Genomic DNA, 26,514 nt, shown 5'->3' on the forward strand with positions numbered 1-26,514 from the left:
CCATGCAAGCAACTTGAACAGAATGTATTATGAGAGGCTTTTACAGTGCAAGGGGAAAAAAAAAAGTGTCTGTAGATTGTATTTTCACTTCTTAAAACACTAAAATTAAAAAAGGGAGGTGATGGAGGACAAGGTAACACATCAAAAAATGCTGAATTGGGGAATTTGTTTCCAAATAGAATAGCTTTTTACAGATCCAAGAGGGTTGCTATAGGATAAAGACAAGTCTTATACAAAAAGCACATGTGAGAGAAAAATTAGATTAGTCATGAATTCAAGTGCAATCTTAATCATCGTTAAATACAAAAGTGCAGAAAAGCAAAAAGCAAATATGATTTAGAAACTTAAAGAAGCTCAACAAAGCCTATTAGCACTTTTGACAGATCCAAAGATAACTCTAAAACCACGAATACTTGGCCTGAGAAGTCTGCCAAGATGCTTCATACTGTGCAAAAATATGTTCCACAGCTTGCCATCCAAACACAAAGAACGAAATAAAAATTAAGCATTGTATTTGAAAGACTTGTACCAGTCTCTAGATAGATAAAACTGAGCTCATTATGGTTAGCTTCAAACATGTTAATATAAAACAATCACTCAGGTCTTTGTTAGAGAAAAGCTACAGCCACAGACAGGTATATTCAAAGAAGAAAAAAAAAGCCAACACATTTTGCCAAAAACCTATTAAACTATCGTGTACTTTTTCTGTATTTCTCATCCCATCTGTGCTGATTAGCATGATATTTTTGTCTAAACATAAGCTGTCTTCTCTACAGCTCTTCTTCCCCCTCTCACCCATCTTTCTACGACGCCAAAAAACAGCGCATGACGACACAATTCCTGCAAATTGTGTGAATTAGAAGAATTTTAAATAGCACAGAAGTCCCTTTGATGCCACCTAAATAAGGGGTATGGCAAAAGGAGCACATGATCCCTGTGTTCTGTTGGAAGATGGAGATATCCATGTGCATGGATGTGCTCAAAAGGCAACAGTATCCACTAGTGAGAGGAAATTAAGACACAGGAATTTAATTTGCAATTATTTTTTCATCAAACGTATTCTAAAGAAATACTGGTTTTGACAAACAAATGTACCTTCAGATGGAAAGATTTATAAGGTTTCAGTCTTCTCTGCTCTCAGAAATTTGCCAGTGACACCTGTGAAGCATGTGGGCTGCATGGTAATGTATTGATACTGAGGAAACTCACGTGTTAGCTCTAAGTTTTATTTATAAGAAAGCTGTCATCTTTGAATATGAAATTGGGACTTACACATGTATTTTGAAAGACATGTCTCGTAAGTGACAAAACCATGAATGAGTTAAATAAATACAAATGAGAGCGTTCCAACTTGCAGTAGAATTGTTGTGTATTTTGTTCCCTAGGATTTAAACCTTTCTTGGGAGAGTAAAAAGCGGGATTTTCAAAATAAAACACAGGAACAGGTGTCCCCAGTCCTCTCAAAACCCAGCAGGAATGCTACAAAATTCCCTCATGTTCCTTTGAAAGTTTATACCCGGATCAATCTTCCATCCAATCACTGCAATCTAATAGCAGAAAAAGCACATGCACACTGAGTATTGAGATTAAAAAAAATATATATTCCTGTACATCTCTTACTCCATTATCTACTGAAGAATTTCTCGGTGAAGGAACAAACCACTGAGCTCTCTCCTACACAAAGAGTGAAGCTTAAACGTGGACTGTAGTTCACATATTTTGGTCTATTCTTGAATGGCTTAATTTACAAACTTCAGTACATTTCCTGTTAGAACAGGTCAAGAGAACTAAGTCAGTTTTTCTCCTATTGGAAATCCCTTGTCTTACTTAGAAGTTGGCTTTCTTTGCAACATCACATCCAAAATCTAGCACATGTTGGCCACGTGGGACACAGCTAACACCTTCATGGTGCTGTGCTGCTGTCTGGGAGAGCAGAAGAATGAAGCCAACACGCCTTATCAGTGTAATCATAGAAATAAAAATGGGAGGGGGAATTTTAAGAAAAACAGGTAGCAAAAGACATACATTATAATGCGTGAAAAATCCTTTCAAAATATAGGACTGAATGATACAAAAATACCCCAGAACATCATCACCAAGCAAATGTCATAATTTCAGCCTGCAAACTTCCCTGCTATTTCTGAAACACAACAGATATTACCAGGAAAGTTAAGAGTCTTGCTCTGCATTTCCTGCAATGAACCCCATTTAGTTCTGAAGTCACAATGCATTTACAGACCTATCATATCACTTAAATCTTTTGAAAAAAGTGCATGCTTAGCCCTTACACAGAAGTGTCCATGCTAAATGTTTCTGTGACTCAAACTTCTTGATCTGACACAAAGTCAGATAATTCCAAGAAGTTTGTTAACATTTCAAATAGAGTTCTATGCAGCTCTTCATTAATCATTACAGACAACTTCAAAGTCTGGCACTACTAAAATTTTTGCTAATGTGAGTTTTAAAATGTAATTACTGATAAAAACGTAGGGGTTTTTTTAATAAATCAGGCCAATTGATTAAAATCCATGAAGATTTATCCTCATTTAATATCCTTGCATTATTCCCTAATAGGCTGCAATTCTACATTAAAGTTTAATTAACCAATAAAATCCTTCTAAGCAATTACACTATATTCAATAGAAAAAAAAAATAAATAAAAGAAAGGCCTGAGAAACAGAAGACAGCCAATTGTAACAAGAGCTAGGCCAATGGATTAGCTTTTAGTATTTTTCTTTCTTACAATAATCCCTAGCTTTTTAAATGTGGGTGTGTAGATAGGCATAGATATTTATTAACCAAATGAAATTTCTTTCACTTCTGTTCCCAGAGGAGCCCTGGTTCACCCTAGAGGCTGCAGAATCCATCCTTCACAGTGACATCCCTGCCCTGGATCCCCACATGGGAACAGGCACATCATCATCACTCCATGACTCACAGGGACATTTTCCAGCATCACAAGGCACTCCCGCCCTCCAGTGAAGGCTGAGCCTTCAGCTTTCAAAGGGTTTCCAACTCCTTCTGGCCTAAGGCCTCTGCTTTACAACAGCCTTTGATTCATGAGCATTCATCATGTCTCCTGCTCAAGTGTTTTGGGAAGCTGACTCATGCCTTTGAATACAAAGCCAACATTACCAGCAGAGGTAACCAACAGAGCTCCTCTTCCCAGAGCCTGTACTATATGGTGTGTTATTAAGCTGCTCCCTGTCAGTTAAAGCAGGCCCAAGGCAGATGATCTACTTTTAACACCTGCCACTGGTTTGAGATGATTAGGAAAAAAGAGATTAACATTAAATATATAACCTCTATAAACAAGTAACTTCATGTCTCATTAGGACAGAACATATTCCAGCCACTGGCTATTTTAGATTCAGGAACTGACTCTTGAATTACTCCTAATGTATCTTATTTCCACAAAAATAAAGCACTTTAGAGGGAAAAGCACAACTATTAAATTTACTGACAGGATACAAGTCAGTATGAAAAGTCTACAACACAGAAAAGCTAGCAACTATGTTTTAAAACAGAAACAAAAAGCCCCAAATGTTATCTGCTATACAAATCATCCACAAATGAGATTAAATGTCTTGATGATTCTATTCTCGTTCTTTCTTTCATGCCATAAATTGAGGTATATTGTGCTAAGGCACACCACAAAATGTTCAGAAAATGGAGATGTCAGGCATAGAAACTTGGCTACGAGACATAGCAGGAGCACATTAAAGAGTAGTTAACAGAAGCAAATGCCAGCATTGTCTTCCCACAGACCTATCATCTGGCTAGAAATCTGAGGCATGCTGAAACGCATACAAGACAACTTTGTGAAGCTTAAAAAGTATCTGGAAAAGTTGCCCTACAGAAGCCAGATATGCCTGGCACTTTCAGAAAGACACCTCATGACCGGATCACTTTTCCTGGTCTCTTCTGCCATCCTTTTGGAAAGGTCTCACTGTATGATCTGCTTTTCTCTGCCCATATCGATCTGTCCATTAGTACTTTATCCTTAATACATTTCAGCTTTTATTCACAAATGCAGATTGTAAACTCTTTTTACAGAATATAATCTACTACTATGTAACAATTGTTATCTGTTTTGCTGCTGACATGAAACAGAAATGGTAAAGTGCAGGGTCCTCTAGTATACTCACATTTTCAGGGATACTAGGAAGCTCTCTCATGTCAGGGACAGTGAAGTAAGAGTGCTAAAAAAGAACAAATACTGGTTATTGCAAATGAAGTAAAAAGTAATCTAAATTTATTGCTTGCTATTAGTAACAAAAGTAATAGCAGTCACTCGGGTAAGTAAAAATGACAGAACATTTGTTACCAACTACCAGTATGATTTATTTGTCATGGATTTCAAAAGATGGATTCTCAGATTACACATGCAACATGAAATGCACTAGGATAGAAAGTATCAAATGCTCCTGCAAAGTTATATTCCATTTTTTTGTTCTTCAGAGATGCTGATCCAGACAGACTCACACAATGTAGGACATATGTCAAGGTAACTCCATGGCAGTCTATAATTCAAGCCATCTTTCCACAGCCCAAGTTGTGTGATGGACTATAGAAAACAACAGCAGCAGGTCCTTTTCTGACCTACAGCATTACTAAATTTCATTCAAGACAGTGGTGAAGTTATGGAAATTTATTGAGAAATGCTTCCTGAAGTTTTATGCCTACTTACCTAGAAAATATTACTGAGGTTCTAGGTCACTTCTATACACGTTAAAAAACACATTTGGAAATACTCTATTGGTCTTGCCATTTCATTGTATTGCTATAGTTTTAAATTGTCTGCATTCCAAAAGACCAGGTTCACTTTAGTTCCCACTCTGACTATGCATAACTTGTATGATTCCTGGTTAGGGCTTTGGGAAAGGAAAGAGAGAATGTGACTAAACTGCTTCTGTAAATGGATGCTGTATGCCATTTATATTATTTTTAAGATCTTCACAATTTGTCTTTGGGGTATATATCAATTACTTGCTGAAGCTTTAAAGGCTGTTACATTCTTGGCATAGTTCCACAACTGGCACAATTTTCTTGCATATATATCTCAGACATTTCAGTGCTTCACGAACAGTCTATAACCTGAAATAGCAAATGGGTTTGATAGCTACACTGAATATAGACACTCAATGCTATTTGATATATCAGTGTTTCAGTCTGGCTGAAAAGTTGCAATGCAAAGGTACAGGAATATCATACACAACTGTATCACATATAGGAACCTCACCTCAACCCCAAAATAGGCTTGTAAACAGCCAAAATAAAAAAGACACCCCAGCTAACAGTCCCTCAGCTGCTTTTTTATATCCCTTCTTGCTTCACCACCCATGAAATGTCTGCGATACGGGGAGAGCGACAGCGTTCCGTGAAACCACTGGCGTGAAAAAACTGAAATATCCCAACTGATCATTGCCTTTGAGACAGCTCAGCTCCTCAAACTGAAATGCTGTTCATAAAAGATCTGGTCTCAAGAGGACTGGAATATTGCCACTGCCAGCTGTTGACCCAAACAACTGTTACCTGTTACTGACATTACAGGGTGCAGTGACAGGAGTAAGCTGCTTGTTGCCAAAGGGTACTTTAGAAAAAGGAATAAAGGAACAGAGAGGGAGAAGAGACCTGTGGCTGCACACACCACAGAAAATGCAATAAAGGATTAATACTCCAAAACCTGCTGTGACAGGTATGTGGCTGTTTACTTTCCTGTCCCGACCCCCCTGCACACTTGCAAGATCCAGGGGTTCTGCAGAAGTGTGGACAAAAAATGTCATGTTGCTGCTCTGTGACCTCTCGCAGGTCACAGATGATATGGTGAGAAACTTCCATGGGGAATACACACAATCTTCCTCCAATCAAAGCACTGCATTTCAAAGACATCTGAGGGTAAGGAAAGGGAAACAGAGGGCCCCAGATGTGAAAAGGAGAATTTCACAGCTCTGTGTCCTCACAGGAAGACAGCATCTGTGTACCAAGTCCCAAAAAGCAGAATTGCTTCTAACATTCCTCTATTATGATATGTAATGAAAATTAAACACCTTTGTTTGCATCTCTCCCATGTCACTTACCACTCCAAGATGAACAGAGGTTCCTGGCTCAGGGATGGTAAGTTTATGAAGTGTTTCTAGAAGCTCACTCCTTTGACTATCCTGAAATAAGAAGGCAGAAAAAAAATCAAAAGAATACTGAGCCAGCATTGCTATAGGAAGCTAAACTCCAAAACGGAAGGGCAATGTTTGTAGAACTGGGGGCTTAGAGAACTTGAAAGTGTAAAGAAAAATGTGAAAATAGATTATATGTTAGACTATGAACAGAAATTAATGTAATTCCCCTGACAGCTGGGCTTTATAATATTATTTTTTTAGAATACTTTTTTTCCATACGTATTTCTATGTATTTCTGAAAGCTACTGAGTCACCAACCTATGCACTACATAGTTACTCAGCTCAGAGCAAGCCAGCTTTCACTGAACGTTCCTTTGTAACAACTCACTAGCCTGGGGTAAAGGCAAATATATGTAATCCATCTAGATGGAGATGTGATATTAAGTACTTCTACCTCAAACACAAATGATTCTGACAAATGTAAAATGCCATTATTAGCACAAAATTATAATAAATCAAAGCAGCAACCTAACCAGAAAGGTTATACTTGTAATATTTTAAATACTTGAAACTAGTCCAGGTGTTGAAATCATATATGGGACTTCTGTGTAATGTGAATTATCACTTATAAACCTAGAAGCAAATTTTAATAGCTTAGTTCACATATTTTTTCACTGTCTCGCAACTGAATTTTACTTTGTTTTGCTTCAAAAATGAAACAGCATCTGAAGGGCTTGGCTAGATTATGCTATGTGGGTAAGCATTTTCCATCAGTGGGCTCAGCTCTACACTTTACATGACCAGTACACCTGGACAAGACCTGTGTCGGAGATGACTGGAACGCTGCAGTTCAGGCTTCACGGGGACGCACCAAATGCAGTTCAGGTCATCAAAAAGTCTGCACGGTCCAGGTTTCCACAGGGAAACCATTAACTTATGTTGGAGCCACAGTCCCATTCTTGGACATTATCTTTTCCCAAAAATAATTTAAAAGCATATTTATTTTTCAAAGGCACTTGTCAAGACTTCAGATTGCCTGAATATCGTATTTTACTGTGTCCTAGAGACTAATGATTCTCAAGGTCATCTCTGATACAAGTGCTCTTAAACCAGCATCTTTTCATCCTCTCTTCCATATTTGATACTGGGGCAGGGAAAGGAAGGGTTAGTACTTTGGAATAATACCTGTCCTTTTGCTGAATAATCTGCCAAGACATTGAGCAGCTTATAAAAGACTTCAAACCATGGGAGGTAACTAAAAAAAAAAACAAAAGAGAAAGAAAAAGCATAGATTTAAGTTGCTAGATCTCAGTTAATAAATCCAAGCCTTGCTGGCCTTTACATAGATGCATCCTAACAACAGCCTCCACTGGACATGACACTTTATAAATATCTGTTAGGAAAGGTACATCAGACCTTCTGTTTGAAGAGCACTGCAAACACCCTTTTGCTTTGAGAACTTCAGCCTTTCCCCTTCCCAGTTCTTCCAGCAGTCCCTGGCCACCGACCCTCCCCATGGAGCCCCAGCTGTGCTCAGAGGGGATGGGGCAGGGCTGGACCTCGCCTTCCTTCTGCCCCTGCACAAAACAAATATACCATCCAACAGAAGATAAAAGTACACTAATGTCTCTGTGTGTAAGCTGGAACATTTTTAATCACAATTATTTCCCAAAGTGTATGTTAATGACTACTCTTCTGTACAGCTGCTGAGAGCCCTGTTAAACTGCAGACAGACACTTGTTTTAGTTTTGAATCCTGATATGACTGGATTTTTTAAATTGCATAATCAGTATCTCAGTTTTTCACTGTTGTCAAATCTTACTTCACATCCTGTCTCACTGTATTTAGCTCAGCCCTGAGGTCAAACAGAAACTTCACCTCAAGCAAACTTGCACTCGACTTACCAAAGGAATCAAGAAATGAAATTCAAAGACAAACATGCAGAAAAATAACATATTTTACACCTACATTAAACTTCCATTCCATAAAATAAGATGTTACATTTCACTACAGCGTGTTTGGTGTGATTTGCCCCATTTTCACAGCACAGGATTTCAATTCCTTTTTCAACACGGGCAGGAATCCCCCTTCAGCTGCAGCCAACAGCAGAGCCCCTTGTGTGACGCACAGACCAATTCTTCTTTTAATCACAGATGCTTGCTGAAGCAAATGGATTCTGTTTTGATATAGTTAGACAGGATTTAAAGTTTTTATAAAATATTACTACATCCTGACAGCGATAAAGAATTGAGTGCCCCGTGGTTCCTAACTGTACAGCTTTTATAATAAATGAAGTGAGAAGCTATATATGAGACAGATAAAGAGAACGACACTCCATCATTAACATTTGTTTGAAGCCTGCAAACGCTACTGTAAAATGTAAGTAGCTTATCAAAATATACTGATAAGCAACTTAACTTTTCATGTTATATGACAGCATTATCATTTAAATTAATATGCTCTAAGCATCTTTACAAACTATGTAATAGAATAGAGCAGAAAGGCAGACAATTACCACTTTAAACAGCATTTAAGTGTGGCATTATATTGTAAACAATCAAGAAGGATTAGTTAGAAGATAAGTTTCTTTCTTTCTGTTTAGTTAAATAAACTTCAGCAGAGTTAAAAGCCATTACAAGAGTAACAAGAAATCCTCTCAAAACATATCTGCTAAGTAGAGATTAAGAACCTGGTAAACAAACCCTTGCAAGGCATCCATCAAAAGAGGTTGAAAAGACAGAAAACCAAGCAGGCAAAAAGCTCCCTGCCCAAAAATTTACCAAACCAAAACTTACTTCAGGAAGGAATATTTAAAGTTCTACTTAATTGCTCAGGGACCTTGCTGGAAAACTACACTTACAGAATTAAAATATTTTAAAATAGTATTGTGCTTATAATGTATGTGCCATTTGAAAGCAATAAACAAAAGCAAGTTACCCCAGTTTCTAGTCTGCCAGTGCCGCACTTGGTGCAGAGCCCCAGTGCCTGCGGGTGGGGCTGGGCCAGGTCCCCAGCACCGTTTGTGACAAGCAGGGCAGCACCCAGCAGCGACAGCGCTGAGCTCTCCAACCGAGGTCCCCCTGTGTTCTTGCTTCAAAGATTTAGTCATCTGTCCTGCCAGGGACCTGCTTATTCACAGCTAAACCTCACCTTGCTACAGATACAAGGGAGTTTTCTTCATCACTGCAATACCCCAAAGATGACAAAGCTGCAGGTTCTACCCATGGGAACACTCCATCCAAATCCCATTCTAATTCTTCTGCTCAGCACCTAGAAAATAGTTTCTATAGTTTCTGTGAATCTAGTAAAAATAATTCAGATAAAGTCTCACATTCACACAACATACAAACATCAGCAAACCCTCCATACAGCGAAAGGGAAGTCAGAGCCCTGTTTCCATTGCTCATTTCTTGTGGCCTTTCCCTTTTCTCTTCACTACATCTTATCATCAGCTTCATGTCTTGCCTTCTTTTAACACTAATTCTTCCTTATTTTAATCCATGTTTTCCAAATAACAGTTAGTATCTCAGCATAAATGCTTCTTTTTCTTTAAGAATAACTTTCCATTCCAAGGAGAGAAGTTTCACAGTTTTGAAGTTGAGGAAATAGCTGGTATTTGAAGCAGACCTCAACACAACACACAGGGATTTATGTAGCTCATGCTCGAGAGAGGTGTAAGACAAGGTATGAAAAAAAATTAAATCCACCACAAAATTGCATAAATTATGTAGACAATTTCATTTCAATTTTCAACTCCCTCCTTTGTCGCTGCTGAATTCAGGATATCTCATCCTGAAAGCTTTGGATACATTATCAAACTAATTTATCCTGCCATCTTCAATACTTTTACTTCATCACTTACTCCATGTGTTTATCACTTAGGAGTCAAACAGTTCTCCTTTTATTACACCAGATAAAGTTGCAACAAAAAGTCAAGAAATATAGTTATCTGAATTTGTTTCTAAATCTGCCAAAAGGAAAAAAATAAAAGACATGGATTTTTTTCTTAAGAGAAGCAAATCCTCAAGGCAGCCTTTAAACACCCCTCCCAAGAAACGGAGCTTGAATTTATAACCAAAAACTTTCTGTACCACATGCAACTTAAGTAGCACAACTGGTAGCACTACTGAAGATTTATGGCTTATGACTTGCTCATATTTAATTTGTAACCAAACACTTCCCCTTCCTCTTAGCTACCTCAGAACTTTTGATTAACTCTTGTTTTCACAGGTCATAGGTTAAACAAAGGAAGGGAAGCGCTCGGGAGTGAAATTGCCCAGAGCACCACAGCATGCAGCACAGCCCCCCTTCCAGCAACATCAAAACAGCCAGAGAGTAGGGATTCTTCAAGGGAGTTGAAGTTCAAAGACTCCAATAAGCATAAATCAGATTGTGGTTGAAGAGTAAACAAAAACAAAAGGGCAATCTGAAATTTAATTTTTTAAATTTTACACCCCTTTCAGCTTCCTCACACCTCAATTCACACACAGTGACACATTTACCACCAATCGAGAACCAAATCAAAGCCCAATCAAATCAGACTTCTTCAAGCCAAGAGATCGGTTCAGTTCCCTGCTTTTCCCTCCCTCTGAAGCTCCAGTGTGCAGTGCAGGCTCAGAGCTGGAGACAGGCCAGTCTGATGGGAAACAAATACGGGCACAGGAAAACTGCTTATTATGGTACATCGGGTCTGCACAAACTCTGCTGCACAAGCCGCACAGAACCTTATTCAGTAACCCATATGTCATCACCTTTTTAGTGCACTCCTTGAAAGTACAAAACATCATTAGTTACATGTGTCATAGCAATTAGGGTCAGTCAAAACGTTAAGGCAACAGTGCTGCATTGCAGCTTGTAAATACAAATGTTTCCAAAATGTAGTGTTTAAAGAACAGTGGTGCAGGAACAACTGACAAGCCAGGCTGAGACAACAGAAATGATATGAAAAGAAGACAATTAGCATAATAACAACCCCAGCTATCCCTGTGGGGAGAGTGTTTGCAATCACGAGGAGGTTCACCTTTTCTAGAGCAGATTTCCACCAAGAAGTAGAGCCTTTGTCCCCAGACTGGCCGGCAGGCAGAGGGATGGGGACTGTAGCAGGGGCAGGTGAGGGGCTCTGCCAGCTGCACAGGCCCAGCCGCCAGCCCTGCTCCCCCAACCCAATCCAGACTTCAAAAGTTACACTGAACAGACAATGTCAGCACCCAATATTAGCTGCTACACAGATGAAAATGCTATACTGCAGTCAATTTAGCTTTGAATTTCTCAACATATTAATCCGCTCGTGTGCTTTAACATATGAAAGGAAAAAACTATCACAGCAGCACACGTGAGGTCATGTTTTCTGACCTCCAGAAAGAACTGCAACCAAAACTGGAGTAGTAAGCTAGCCCTTTTGACATAAAGAAAGTGTATTTATACACACACAGATGCACACACGAACTATGTGTGCACACACTGTCATTCCACATGTGGGTGCAGTATGAGATGACCGCAGCAACGAACAGTGGGCCTCCAGGATCCTCCTACTCACATTAAACCCTTAACACAAAAGCTTTTAAGCACAATACAAAACAATTCTTATAATTCTTCACAATCAACTTTTTAATTTTTATTTTACATAGTTAGAAATAAATCCCCCCTCCAGTTGACTCACAATAAGGAACATTAATTGAAACATAGCACTTAATAAATTTAGCTGGGTCAAATAGTACCTGTGGATAAAAAGCAAAAAGGCTACAATAGCACACACACACACACACACACAAATTATTATTATTTTAATCTATTATTGGTCCAATCCCTCTTCTAGTCTGCTTGACATGGGTAGTTCTGAAAATACAATTTCAGTATCTACAGGCAGAAATATAAGTTTGTTAATGGCAAAGCCTGTACAAGGCACCACTGCGGATTTCGCTGCAATGCTCTTGTATCTAGTCAATGTAATTAGCCAGCTTGGGATTTTAAATGGCCAGCTTTCTCCTTTAAAAACAGCTTAGTTTGCATGATCTAAAGATCATGCTCCCTAACTCTAGTACAATGATTTGGCTACTGTCCTACATAAAATGAAGGGCTCATTGAGAATCAGTTACAGAGTTCAAGCTGCACAGGCCTGAGAGCTTCTGTTTGTCTCCGCTGGAATATAACCATTGCCTCCCAGCAGACACAAAAGCCCAGAAAGTATACAGCTACAAACTCAAGACAATTGCTTTAGTGTAGTAATTGCCTATATGTAAAGACATGCAACTGATTTAGTCCAATAGGATTGTCCAACAGTAAGTAAGAGAATGCAACATCTCTAAGAACAGCAAAGAAGAAAGCTTTGAGCACTGTATCTACACCAGCATCCAGCTGATTTCTTCATCAAGTAAAAGTTGCATCTTCCCCGGGGCTAAACCACCTGGTTCTTAACCAGTTTGAAGCTGGAATGAACAGGTTTTGGTAACTAATATACTTTCTTTGAAATGTGAAAATTTCACCATTATCATTTCTTTTGATATTTTTGAGTGCTTGTTAGAACAAAGGAGAGTCGTAAGTTATGGGATGTGCCCTCTAAATCACCGTAGCTGCCTCACAGATACCATGGACATGCAAGGTCAAGTGTAAGGAGAGGCAGGGCAAACAGGCAAACATAGTATGAAACTAGGAATTTTACTTACTATTAGAAAGGTTAACTGTCAATGAATTTAACTTTAAAAGAGAGATTTTCCAGTGTTAGCTGTAACAGATAACCATGAAAGAGGAAGCGATAGTGAGGCACAAGTGTGCAAGAACATCATGAAATATCAAAATAAACTCATCAAAATAAACTCCCATGGAGCACAAAAGAGTTAGAAAGTGTATTGAGAACATCAGCAGCAAAAAGGCTACATGTTCAGTGTAGCAGCAGCAAACCCCAGTGGCAAGGGGTACCTTTTAAAATTATTTATGAGTATTTGCTAATTACCATAGCAACTGTTTATAAAACTAATTTTTAACATTGACAGCTCTAGCATTCAATTGTACTGCTGTGCTGACACTATTAAAAAGCAAAGCAAACACTTGTGAAAAGGTACCTGTAGTACCTTTGGTTTCCTCTAAACCCCACAAAGGTGAGTAACACCTCAGTTCACACAATTTCCACAGAGTACTAGGTCAACTTCCACTTCATACACAGGCAGAACTGCATGTTTGTATCTGTATCTTTGTCACTTGAAATTAATGAGGCTGAGTAACCAGTCCAACATCAACGTATTCAATGTAGTCTCTCCTAAAGAGACTGAGTTGTAAGCACACACAACTTTCATTCCTTCCATTCACAAAAATCAGAAGTGGATTTTTTAACATTTATTTATTTATAACACATACTATATATTTTGATAACAGCATAACCAACTGCCATCTCCCCTGCGAAACAGAACAGTCATTTCCATTTTACAGATGGGCACACTTCTCTGTAGTGACAGGCTTACAAAATCTGTCTGTATTAGCCAGGATTGGAGTCAAGGAGTTCCTGAATCTTGACCTTTTGCTCAGTACAATAATCTGCAGTGGCCTAGAATACTTAATTCTGTCAATGATGAGCATGGCTCTTACAGAAATCATAGTGTGCATCATCACTAACTGCACTGGAAATACTCCTGATTGACAAAAGTTTACAGAAGAGGAAATTCAGGCCAAGTATTTCTCCTGCCAGCATGACTTGTGCATGTACCAATAAAAAAACCACACTGGTGAGTCAGCTCATGGACTCTGAATAATCAATTCAAAACACAGATAACCTGGTGCTTAGCTGTGGCAGCGAAACCACCACAGAGCCCAGCAGATTTGTAGGTGTCAAAGCACTGGTCTGATGAGTGAAACACCTTTTCTTGCACGGTCCCATTACATGATGTGCCTGTCCCAGCAGGTCTGTGTGTGCCCCTCCAGGCCACATCACTATGCCAAACTTGAAACCCTTACGACAGTAATGTGCAAGATCAAAATCTCAAGCAAGATTCAGCAGATTGGAAAGACATAGGGTTTATTGCTACTATTATTATTTCAATACATTGACTCAATGAATGTTCCTGCTGAAGAAAAAAAGTTCCATGTGTGGTGACTGCAGGTTCTGATGACCTAAGGTATCTTTGCCAGTCACCATGCTCTTCAGTGCTTTTATGCAGACACAATTTTAAATAGCAAAAGCACAGCCTTCTAAACACATACCTTCCCTTCATTAAAAATGTGAATTTCCCTGTTTAATCATTTTTCAATTTCACTTTTGATTTTTAACAGCTATAACTAAGTTAAATGACTTGACTACACAGTTTTAATATAATACTTTTTCCTCCCCTCAAGAGAGAGCTGAGTTTTCATATGCCTGTTATTTTCCTTGTAGTAATACACCTTTTTTTTTTTACCTTCCTTTCCTTCCCCCATCCAATGTTTCCAGCATTTTTACAAAATACATTTGAAAGACCCAAGATGTCTCAGGGCTCATATGGGAATTTCCATAGGCTAAATTCCCAGTTCAGCCATTTATGTGCTCCAGTGTCTTCCACTGCAGCTTAAGGAACTCAGTATATCATTATTCTTTTTTCTAGACTCAGTCTATTGACACATTCGCACACTTGTAAACTTAAACACATACACACATCCCCACAAATCTCCATAGCAACATCCATGCATGTTGATGAGAGGCAGGCTTACCTTCCACAGGATCAGCCAACAGCCTTTTTTGCACATCTGCTTTTTTTTTTTTTTTTATTTCAAAGTTTTGTCTCTACATTAGCCCTCAAACAATTGTCTGCTCCTCTGCCACTGCAAAAGCCACCCAAATCCTTTCCTTTTCTTGCTCTCAAGGGCTTTCTTTCCCATTGCTACCATTGAGTGATCTTTCCATGATTCCAAGAGATTCAGTTAAAAGTTCTGTATCTTAAGTACATGACTCATACATATTTTACAAATATTTAACCCCACAGAACTGGCTCACACAGAACCTGTTCATCTCATCTTACAGAGCAACTTAATACTATGTCACTGTCAATAGAAAGTCCTTACTTTGGTGACTTGTCACTGTGTGTTAATAATAAAAGTCAATTAAAACACTGCCTCTCCTGTTTTTCTGCCCAGTGTGAGCAAGTAGAGGCAGTTGCAGTGAGGCTCAGTTGCACAAAGGCTCCCAAGAGCAGTGAATGCCAGCACGGAGCCGGGTGCTCCCCAACCAGCCTTGGCACAAAAGGCAGCTCAAAAGAGCTGAATACTCTGCTTCAATAACATGAAGCCAGAAAACTGCAACAAAGAGATTTACGATGTAACAATTTTACATTTTAGTCAGGTTAAAAAGTGCCAGGGCAGCTTGAGATAACCACTCCAAGGGGCTTTTCTTAGAGTGCTAACATCTAATTGGGACATGGCAAATGGAACTGCAGCCTGAGTCTGACAAAGCTGTCACCCTTTCTTGGTTTCTTTGTGGTCACTCTAAAACCTTGGAGGAAATAAAGAAGTCCAGTGCAGCTGCACCATGGAATTTATGTAAATAAAATGAATTCAGAAGATCTTTAACATTACAGTATCCGACATCATGAAGCATCTATCAAACCAGCACATAGTAATCTCTCCCCTGCTTCTTGCAGGAACCCTCTGTCAAGGAAGAAAACAACCTTATTTTAGAGTCTGAAAAAGAAACAGCTTTTCCATGAAAACCATGCCTTGAACTTCCACTGAAAAACATTTTATACAAAATTAATGTGCATTTTAAGAACCCAGAGCACTACTCTTCAGACTGGAAAACAGGAATACCACACCTTTTGGCTTATAGGTCCATGCATAACATCTTATATCTATAGGCACAATTTAGAATGTACACAATTTTAAAGCTCTTCAGTAGTCAAGCTTTTTCTTGTGAATTACCTATCCCTGCAAAACTTCAAAAAGTTTATTGGATTTTATGATGGAATATTTCGTGATTTATTTATTACAGAAGTATCTTTAATGTCAGTTTTGTTGCTGGGGACTCTCTGCTTTCTCTCTGGTAGATCACTCCTTTTGAAAAATTAAAGATCTTTAACTTCTCCCACACAAGCTATTCATACTGCCAGCAAAACATGCCAAGTTATATTTCTCTAGTGAGAAAGGAATTAATTTAAGAGACAGAATCCAGGGTCTGCTAAAACAAAATGCAAAACTGTAAGTAGACTTTGGAGAGCACATACACCTCGAAAGGCTGGGGCACAGGCTGACAGGAGAAAAGAACCGTGCAATTTGATCAGCTTTTACCCAGTGCAATCCCCAGTGCCCAGGGCTCTGATGGAGCAGAAAGCTGCAGTTCTTGCTGTACCCAGCTAACATGAGCATGTCTGCCCAGGTACACCTGCCTTCTCAGATTCAGCATGCTAAGATGATTAACGCCAAAAGATCAAGTGCATTATCTTAAAAAAACCCCAAAACCCACCAATTTCATGGGTTTAGTGGATGTAAAATTACATGGGAAGCCCCATAATCTCCCAAACACAACTCTATGGTCTCTTGTTCCTTTTTAAAAGAGAAAGCTGTAAATCTTTGGGTATTTTTAGTTTAAGACCACGGAAGATACTTCTCAAGCATGTTCAAGAGCAAAGGACTGAAGTAGCAACATGAAATACAGGTACAAATAGAAAGAAGTTTGTTTGCATTCACAAGGTAAACACTGATAGACATGTCTTTATACTCTTATTAAAACCACAGGCAGAGGATATCTCATAAAGCACACTTGGGGAGATGATGGGTATGCTGAAGTGCTTGACAGTTTATAATGAGATTGACGAAGTGCAACATGATAGCCTTGGAGTTAAAAAGACAACAATTATGTTCCACTTAATGCCAACAGGAATACATTCAACATTGTTTTTACTTGGTCAGAGTTAAGTAAAATGCTCTATTAAATAAATAGAAAGAGGGCAGAGAATAGCCTTAAGCTGAGAAAAGTTACAGATTATACTGGCACTAAATTTCCTGGACATGAAAAAAACTGGTTATGAGGTGGTTAGAGTGGTTTGGCACACAAGGATTGATCTTTCAAAAGCCGGATGCATTAGACAGCGTGAGAGCCTAAAGATCACCCCTGAAGTGACAATACAGAGAAAGGATTCCAAAGGCTTAGCTTGTCAAGGAATCTCTCTTCTCAAACCATGCTTAAAAGCACACATGAAAGTGCTGGAAGAGAGAATTCTAGATGTGGCAGACAATCAGAGATCCCACTAGGTTTGAGACATCTGGCATCAGTTGAAATCCATCACATTTCATTTGGGGATCAAAGACTAGTGTTAAGTCTATCACAGGTTGAAATAGTAGATCCTGAACAGCCTTTTCATCCCAATGCAAATTAACCTTTTTTCCTTGACCAGAGAAACAGCTCCTTTTCATTACAGACTCCAGTCATATGTGCTTGTTTAGCTATGTCCCCCTCATACTGAGTTTGAGCTGAAATTTCAGTAGAATTATTAACTTTTTATTACAAATCAGAAGTGCCTCCCATTCACACAATGCACAAGGTGCTGCACCACACTGCTGCAGAGAGCTCCAAAACCCATGGGACTTAAATCACAACCTGTAATGTCAATGAGTTGCTGAAGAGAAGCAAAATTTTACACAGCTCTGTGTTAAAGAGCCACACTGAAAGACTAGCAGAGACTTTTGCTCAGCTACTAAAGATACTTGCCACGTAATTAAAAGTTGAAGCTGAGCATCAGGTGTGTTTTCTATAATCTCTGTCTCTCCCACAGCCGTTTATTCTTCAACCAGAGGGTTTTTTCTACCCATGTATTTTGGATTAGTCATTTGCCATCAACCTATGTCAAAAACTAAGGAGAAAGAAAAAAGCCTGGCTCCCAAAAACTCTGAGTTAGTCAATCCTGAATGTAATAAATGTAGCTCAAAAGCCATCCACACCATTACTGTAACAGCTGAGAGGTGACTCCCAACAGACCAACACATTCCACCTCTAGAGAGATCAACCTCGTGTAAGAACAATGCCCATCTCTGGAAAAGAACAACTCACTAGGACATGAAGTTATATTTATATTAGAATAATCCATATTTAAGGAATGTAAGTATCAATGAGCAAAATCACAGGAGGAGGGCCAAGGTTTTCACTGGCTAATAACACTGTCACAAGAGAGAGAATCAGTTGCCTTCTGAGCCACAGAGAGGAATATCTATTTAATAAAAGCATGCCACATGGTAAATATCTTAGTCTCAGCACCCTCAGCTGAGTCAGAAGAAACATGAAGAATTACATCAATAAATACAAGTAAAGTTTTAATAAGAGGCAAACACTTTAGGGTCAAGATGGCAAATAACCAGCGGCTGAATATACAGGGGAGATGTACATGGAGCAAAACTGATGGGCCCAGACTGCTTTTGTTTTTTTGAAACACAGCCTTGTACCATTCCAACACCAAGGCAACAAAGCTGGGTAATGCAGCTTCATACCTGTGTCTGTTCATAACACAGTGCTCTAGGATACTGTGCTGATCCTTCGTGTTTTTATAAATACAGAGAAAATTAGGGTAGGGAATGAGAATATTTTGGTAACAAAGGGAGAGAAAAAATTAATTATATGAACCCTTCTTCTGGAATATTCTCCAAGCCACTACCATTTCCTACTGGCAAGAATCAAACTTAAGTGCAGCAAGGTCTTTTACAGCTCCCTTGCACACAGAGGGACCTTCATTACCGTGAGGAAATATTCACATGCTCAGAGGCAGTACACATGCCTCCTAATAATAAGCAAAGTTTGGTTCCCAAGTCAGTTGGTAGCAAGTCATAAAAGATAAACTCAAATCCAACCACAGCTGAAAGAACCAAACAAAAAAATTATTATTTCAGTGCTGTGGTGGTACTTGGAATTCATTATTTGGGAATGCAAGAAACCGGGCTCGTCATGTAAGAATCGTGGCACTTACAGCAAATAAGCATTTGTAATCTGAGATGTGAGCACAGTCCTTGAAATGAAGACTATGAAGAGGAAGTCAGAGAGCCTGATATGTGACTGCCAGTTGTCTATGACTACAGTGCACAATGTTTTAGGAATCACAACAAGCATCTGGGTGTAAAAAATTGATGAAATTATAGTCCTTGACTCTCCACCTGCAGAAACACCACTGATGAACTTGATCAACAGACTTCCTGAAAATGAGACATGCAAATTAACAGAGAAGACTCTGCCTCTTTACCTGGCTAGAAGGCATAATTTTATTTATGAAACTTCTTGTCTAACCATCAGTTAAAACAAATTATTAAAATAGGATATTTCTCACTGTCATTTTATTCTCTGAATACTGAAGCTTGTCCACCAGCACTAATTAATTCTAAAAACACACTGAGGTAAGTTACTGTTAGATAAATAATACCTGTATTGTATAGTTTAAAGGACAATATGTCCCTTATGAAGCATGTTGATGAATAAAGAGGGTTATAAATTAGGGGTTATATTCCAGATCCATGTGCAATCCAGGTAACACTGTCTCCATGAAGCCAATGAAAGCCCTTCTCCTATTAATACATTGTGGTTGAATCACATTTTCTATTGAAACAATATGCAAAGTAAACTCATGCAGCTTTTCTCAGCAGTTCTACCTCTCAGAACAGCCCCTGCTTCTCCAATTACTAGTGCATAACCTGAGGGCTCCTGCCACATCCTGACTCTTGAAGGAGGAAGTTGCCATGTAATCTGGTTGGGGGAATGTTGTATACATCTGTCAGCAAGAGCAGGATGGTCTCATTCCTGACAGACACATTTTGTAAGCCTTCAGACAGCAACCCAAAAGTGATCCGTTTGTGGAAGAGAAGATCTATCCATCTTGTACTTTAACTACTTCCTCCCTTCTTTTTTGGTGCCAGGGAACTGGCTTTTCCCCAGGGTGATGTGCTAATTCATTTTGTATTAGCAGTAAAATGGAAGTTTCCAAGTGAGTCAGCCAGGGCCAAAGGTAATAAAAAGTGACACGATTTAATTACTTCTGTTACAGTTGTTCAGAAGCTAAAGAAGGTGTGACATGAAGCCCTAATTAATTAAGTAAAATTCATTTCTGTTCAGTAGGCAAGACCAGTGAACTAGCTGGAGTAGAATGCAGTACTCTCAGCTTTACCCAGTTCCACCAGTAGCAATACATTAATGCTACCAATACTTGACATTTTTTGTTGTGATCCTTCTCAATGATATTTTACAGAAGCATTTTGACTTACAGTCAAGACTAAAGCTTTGGCAAAGGCTCCAATAAACTTCCTTTGACACACCTTCACTACTCTTTAAATTCACTTAAAGTCCGTTAAATTAGCTTTGCTCTGGATTGGTAACATAGAGGAAAGAGGAGAAGGAAGGAGCATTTATTCCAAGGAATCCTGCATCTCTATGAAGGAAAACATTGAAAGACATCACATAGCTAGAAGTCACAACTAACTTTATGTTGTTTATTTACTCATTACGTTCTAAAAGCAATTACAGTTCTTGTTTCACATTTTCACAAGTTCTGTCAATAAACACCAATGATGCAAGACAACATCAATAAATTGGAGGTGAGAACTCTGTGTTACCTGGAGACATTACCAGAGCAACAACAAAAACACAACAGCACAGAACCAATACTTTCAGTACACCAATATAATAATTTTTGCTTCAAGAGGGAATATTCAGAATTAATGACACTTATCACTGCTAAAAAACTTACCTGGAGTTTGTTCAGCTAAATCAATTGACAGTTCCAACCCAGGACTGGTACCTGACAGCAACTGCTCCATCTGAAATCTGGTCTTATACAAAAGGATTTAAATTATTTATTTATTAAAATTAAATTATTTATTTTGGCAAGAACTACCATAAGGTGTAAGGGGAAAAAAAAAAAAAGACGACCAGAAATCATGCATGGAATATTATAAATGACAGCTAAAATCCTAACTGTTTAACCTTTCTTCTTCAACCCATGTATCACTGATGTATATTTTACCTGTCCATCCTTACCTCTAGCCTTTCCTAAAACCACTGTGAGGATTCATTTCTTCATTCTGCACAAATTCCTCATGCTATTAATCTTGCCCTTTACTTTTACTATTAAAATAATAATGAGGAGGATGATGATGATGTAAGAATAAAAAGTTTCCAACAGGAATGCTCTGCTCTTCAGCAGTGCTCCAGAGTCAACATACTTGTGCCTCTGACTGCACTTCCATGAAGGCAGCACCCATGAACTGGATCCCCAGTTTTACTACTGCTATGACAGAAAGTAGCAGGCAGCAGACTGAGATGAAACAAGAACAAAGGACTGCCAGCAGAAAAGCAGCTCTTGGATAAGAGACCTGCACCAGTTTATATGGTGAACAGCTTCAGGAAATGTAGGGAGTAACTCAAAGCCGTGGCCAACTCAGTCTAGGACAGTAGAAGTTTCTTTCCCTTGCCCCTGCACATCTCATTATAGTTTTCAGAGTCAGCAAGTGAAAATTTCTATTAAAAGAAGAAACACAAAAGACACAACAGCCCTTCCCCCAGCAAGGGAACTATTTAGAGTTCTAGGTTCTAAATGTCTGAGGTTTGGAATGGTTGCAGCATTACGTTAAAATTAATATAAATTGTCAAGGGTTTAAATATACAGCACAGACTATTTGTGCTTTGGACTCCACAAGCAAGACAAACTAGTAACATCTTTAACTTAGAAGAATCACTGTGGGTTTCATTATAACTAATTAAGTGAAACACCTTCAGGATTCATCCAGCCTCTGAGGCTTGTAGTGTGTGAATGTGAATCACATTCTGGAGCCTTCTAGCTCAACCAATTTGTAATTTTCCTGTAAATATTATGACCAACAAGATATGTGAAAGTCTGTGTATGACTTACTGTCACCTTTGAAAAACAATATGAATCCTTTACGTCCCCAAGCATTCCTAGGTGAAGGTGGTAAACTGCACATTAACAAACTTGCCATAGCAGGACTGCTGTAACTTGTGGAGCTGTACAAAAGAGTTCACAAATTTTCTTTAAGGATACAAATTTTAAAGACACAGAGGACTACAAGTGTTTAGGGTACCTGTAATGGGAGCAAGGACTCTGCTTTGACCAGACTTGGAAGAGCTGACGAAGAGCCCAGATGTGAAAACGGCTCCTGGAAAGCATTCATCTAGTTCTGCAGATCTGAGAGCTTGGGACACATCACCTCCTTAGTAGTTAGAAGCAAGTGTCCCAGACTAGTTGCTGCATGCCTTAAAGCATTCCATACTCTCCCTTCCCTGTCCTCCCAGTCTCTGCTCCATGATACCCCGGGCTGGCTCCTGACCCACAGGCTGGGTTAGCCCCAGCAGCACGAGCAGGGGCAGCAGGCAAGGAAGCCTGTGCTGGGAGCCCTTCACTTCCTTTTCAGGACCAGCAGAAAGCAAGAAATAGCAAGAGGGAAACACATTCAGGGTTACCTGAAATGCACACTTCTCTATGACACCATTTTGAACTTCAGAACTACATCACTTTTTCTTAACACCACTGCTGCAACAGAGCTTTAGAACCACCTTCCTTCAGCAGCCACGCACCAGTGCAGGTTCTGGAGTGAGATTTGAGGCATTTTGCTATTACACCCCTCATAATTCAAATTCTGTTTTGTGTCTGTCTTCATAGGTCATTGTTGGCCAGATGGAAAATATTAAGGAAAAAGGATTGCAACTAAATCAATCGGCTGTAGTCTGCTGCCAAAAGGCCCTAGGCTAACTACAAGCAGATTTGCAAGCAGGCCCTGCTCCGTTACAACCGAGCTCTGGCACATCCTCTGCCCTGACTAACAGCAGGAGGGCACGGGGCCAGCTGAGAGCAGCTACTGTGCCAAGCAGACTGTGCAGGGCTTGCTGCCTGAGTGCTTCCGCAGAAAGGGGGATCGATGGGGCTCTTTTGTAAACAACTCCCTGCACTTTCTGGCTGCTACTAACTTCACAAGTGCTATAACTTTATCTCACTACAAAATTAATGCAAGTGCACAGCTCAGGCTCGTTACCAAAAGCAACACGTAGAGAAATAAACAGCAGAGTGAAAGGGTAACTTTCAACTAAGCATAATGCTGTTTATATACACCATACATACTGAAAAACAAAATCAAAACATCTTTTCCCCAAAGCCAACCACTTAGGAACAATTAAAAAATGGCTGAATCATAGCCAGATAAATTCTTCATATTAACAGTCTTTGCAACATCTTAATTACAAGTAAGATGGGACTTATATTTGATTGTGAAAATGTGACACAATGTTTATTCTAATATGTATACTCCCCAGGTGTCAGTTTAGATACTTTTTTTTTTTTTTTTTTTACAGCTCATGTATGCAGTTATCAGTCAGCAGGTTCAGTTAACACAGGAATTTCAGTATGAAAAAAGGTATTTTCCTAACCTTAACCAGCTAACCTCTTATGCATTCAACATTTTATTCCCACCGCCCACGTCTGCAGTACCTGCCCCAGCTGGAACTGATCCCACATGGCTTCACCCATTCATTCCTCGAGCTCCTCCTCAACACCTGGGGACAGGAGGCAGACTTCTTTGCTCTAACAATTCATACTATTTTATAACAGCAGGATTTCTTTTTCTTTTTACAATCAAGATCAAACCTCAAACTTGATAGATGGACACAAATAATTTCTGTTTCTAGTGGATGGTAACAGAAAAATTTATAGAAACAGAAGGGAACTTCTGTTTGAAACATCATCACCAGCTGATCACACACAAAAAAGCATCTGTGGCAAAGACTTCACATGCTCTGCTCCAGCCACATGGGATGTGTCACCAGTGAACAGAACACAACAGTGAAGATGTGTGACAGGGCAGAATAAAAGCCATGAGTGAAAATGCATTTAAAAGGAAGTGTCCTTCCAGTACCTCTAAAAAGAGTATTTGTCATTACAGAAAAATCCAGAGCTCAGAACTCATTATGTTTTCTGTCTTTTCTAGATTTTTTTCCTCTTGCATTTAGAATTTAAATTTTTATTTGTTTAGATTGACAATAATTAGATAATTTGCAACTATGACTAGGTGACCCAACACGAATCAGCACTATTTTGGAAATGTACATAGAAGTGGAACAAACAGAGTAAAAAAAGTCTGGAAGTACCTTTTTATGTTGGATTTATTTACAGGAATTACATAACCACAATTTGCCATAGTAAGCATGCTGCAGAAAAATTCAGCCCAGAGCTGTAAAACCCCTTCCAGCCCTGCCCATGTCTGCTGAGCCATCCCCTGAGCTTCCCACTCCCACAGCTGCCACAACAAGGTGTGGTGATTAGCAAGGTTCTACCATGCTTAAGTTTCCACAAAAATACCTACACCAATTCAACCATGCTTTAAAGCTTCAAGCTTAGCTAGCAAAGCCTTTAACAGACCTACTGACACCACAACAAAAACTCCAAAGGTTTTCCCTCAGTGTCATTTAATATATACCCTATTGACTTGTTATTTATCAACTACATCTCATTGAAAATAACAATTCATTATTTATAAGTTCAGTGGAATCAATTCCTTTCAATGTTGGTCTTAAAACATCAAAATGCATTTCTACTGCTACAACTCTTCTGTTCCACTCAATTTCAAAGAAAATACTGCACACACTTTCCATATACTAACATAACTCAAAATACAAGTCTCATGTAATATCAGCTGGACTCTAAGTCTTATCTTGTTTTGTGACACTGTTCTTTAGACAATACAAAAATATGTAAAAATCTTTTATATTTTTGCACACATTCACACAGTTGAATGCACATTCTTATGAAATACATACACACAACATACTGATCATGAATGAGCCAAAATATTACTAATTATGTTAATAAGAGAACCAAGAAAAACTAGGAATAAACTTCAATAGAAGCTTTTCAGTGATGAGACAGAAAAAATGCATTATCCAATGCTGTGAATTTTTTAAGACTATTATAAGTGTACTTTATGTAGCATTGCAGAGAATATAGTTTCAGAATGCTAATATAACTTGAGAGACACTTCAACATTTATTTGAAGATACTTGAGCATGATAAGATACTAAGAAAACCTTATAGGCTTTCTGAAATAAGTCTCTAGAGTCTAAAAATGTTGAACAGCTGAGATTAAAATAGAAGGCAACAAATGAGCAGAAGAACATTTTTAAATAGCTCATCTCTATGTTGTAAAACTTGTTAAGGACAATGAAGAAAGAACACAGGAAGTTTAGAAAAACTGTATTGGAAACAGTGTATCAGAAAGCAGAAACACAAAGCAGATAGCTAATTTTAATTGATGTCAAGCTCTCTTTTTCACTAGGTTCAACACTTTTCTAGATATATTCTGACAAGAAACTGAAAATAAAAGCCTGTGCCTGTTTAAGGAAATCAGCAGGGGTAAAAACCCTAAACTTGTAAGATGTAAACTGTTTTATAAACATGTCAAGTTAAAGCAGAATGCCTGCAACAACAGGAGACCCCTTCCAGCCCTGCACACTGCGTTCATGGCGTTCTCACATTTTCTAAGCCACTTTAGATGAACTTCCTACACCGAAGAGGAAGTCGAACTGTTTTGCTACAGTTAAAGCTTGTAAGAAGCTAGAATTTCTGTGAAAGAAGGTCAGACTCTAACTACGAGTCTTCCCTGCCCTCTCTTCTTTTCTCTGTAAGGTCCGTGCAGAGAAACTGAGCCATGTCTGCATCTTCAGCTCCTGCTCACATTTAATGCATGTGTTGAATCCTCTGCTAAATAAAAAAAAATCTATGAAGAAGGCAGAGGCTCAATAACAACATTTTTATTAGGTACAATTTTGTTGTACTGTTGAATCAGAGGGATCAAATTTCTCATGATTTATACATGGGTTTTTTGTGGCCTTTGCCAGTGTCTAACAGAACCAGTTTGCTATTTTCTTTCATCTCCAGAGCCTTTTAAGAATTGCAGGGATTCCAGGGTCGATACACCACAAGGACCAAACAGACTGTCCAAGAAGTGTTCCATATCATTTCCAGCCATTAACAAACAGCTTTTTGGAAGACTTGAAGTATCATACAGATACATACAGAGCAAAATGTTGATTTTGCTTATTACCACTTTATTTAACGTACCACTATAGTAAATGCTCATAAAATAAATATGGAAAAAAGTTCAGACCTCAATTAGTAATATGAAAGAAAGGGAGGGAAAGGAAGAGAGAAAGAGAGAAAAGAATGAAATCAGGCTAAAGAGATATATAGGGTGAGATATGGAGGGTTTTTTTTGGGTGTTGGTTTTTCTAAAGGATATCTGCTCTGGGGTTATGTACAGTCATCGCCCACAGTCTAGACTTGTAATTACAGCTTTAAATTAGCAGATTAAAGTCTTCCTCTGTTGTAGGCAAGCCTAATTTCATTATCAGTTCTCTTTCTTTTTTAAAAAAGTGAATTACATGTAAACTTTTTTTGAAGTGTAATTATAA

The 26,514-nt window shown here is 38.7% G+C and overlaps 1 protein-coding gene across 8 annotated transcripts in view; it reads right to left on the minus strand.

The window, feature by feature from the left end:
- DENND1A (DENN domain containing 1A) overlaps positions 1 to 26,514 on the minus strand; it is a 194,478-nt gene that overhangs the window by 110,456 nt on the left and 57,508 nt on the right. For all 8 annotated transcript variants that reach the window (XM_051636998.1, XM_051636990.1, XM_051636994.1 and 5 more), the window contains exons 6-8: positions 7,302 to 7,371; positions 6,081 to 6,161; positions 4,149 to 4,202 (exon numbers count right to left, since the gene is read on the minus strand). In XM_051636998.1, coding sequence (XP_051492958.1) covers positions 4,149 to 4,202; positions 6,081 to 6,161; positions 7,302 to 7,371 — 205 coding nt within the window. The remainder of the gene's footprint in view (positions 1 to 4,148; positions 4,203 to 6,080; positions 6,162 to 7,301; positions 7,372 to 26,514) is intronic.

This window comes from Apus apus, chromosome 19, assembly GCF_020740795.1.
Source record: "Apus apus isolate bApuApu2 chromosome 19, bApuApu2.pri.cur, whole genome shotgun sequence".
Lineage (NCBI taxonomy): Eukaryota > Metazoa > Chordata > Aves > Apodiformes > Apodidae > Apus > Apus apus.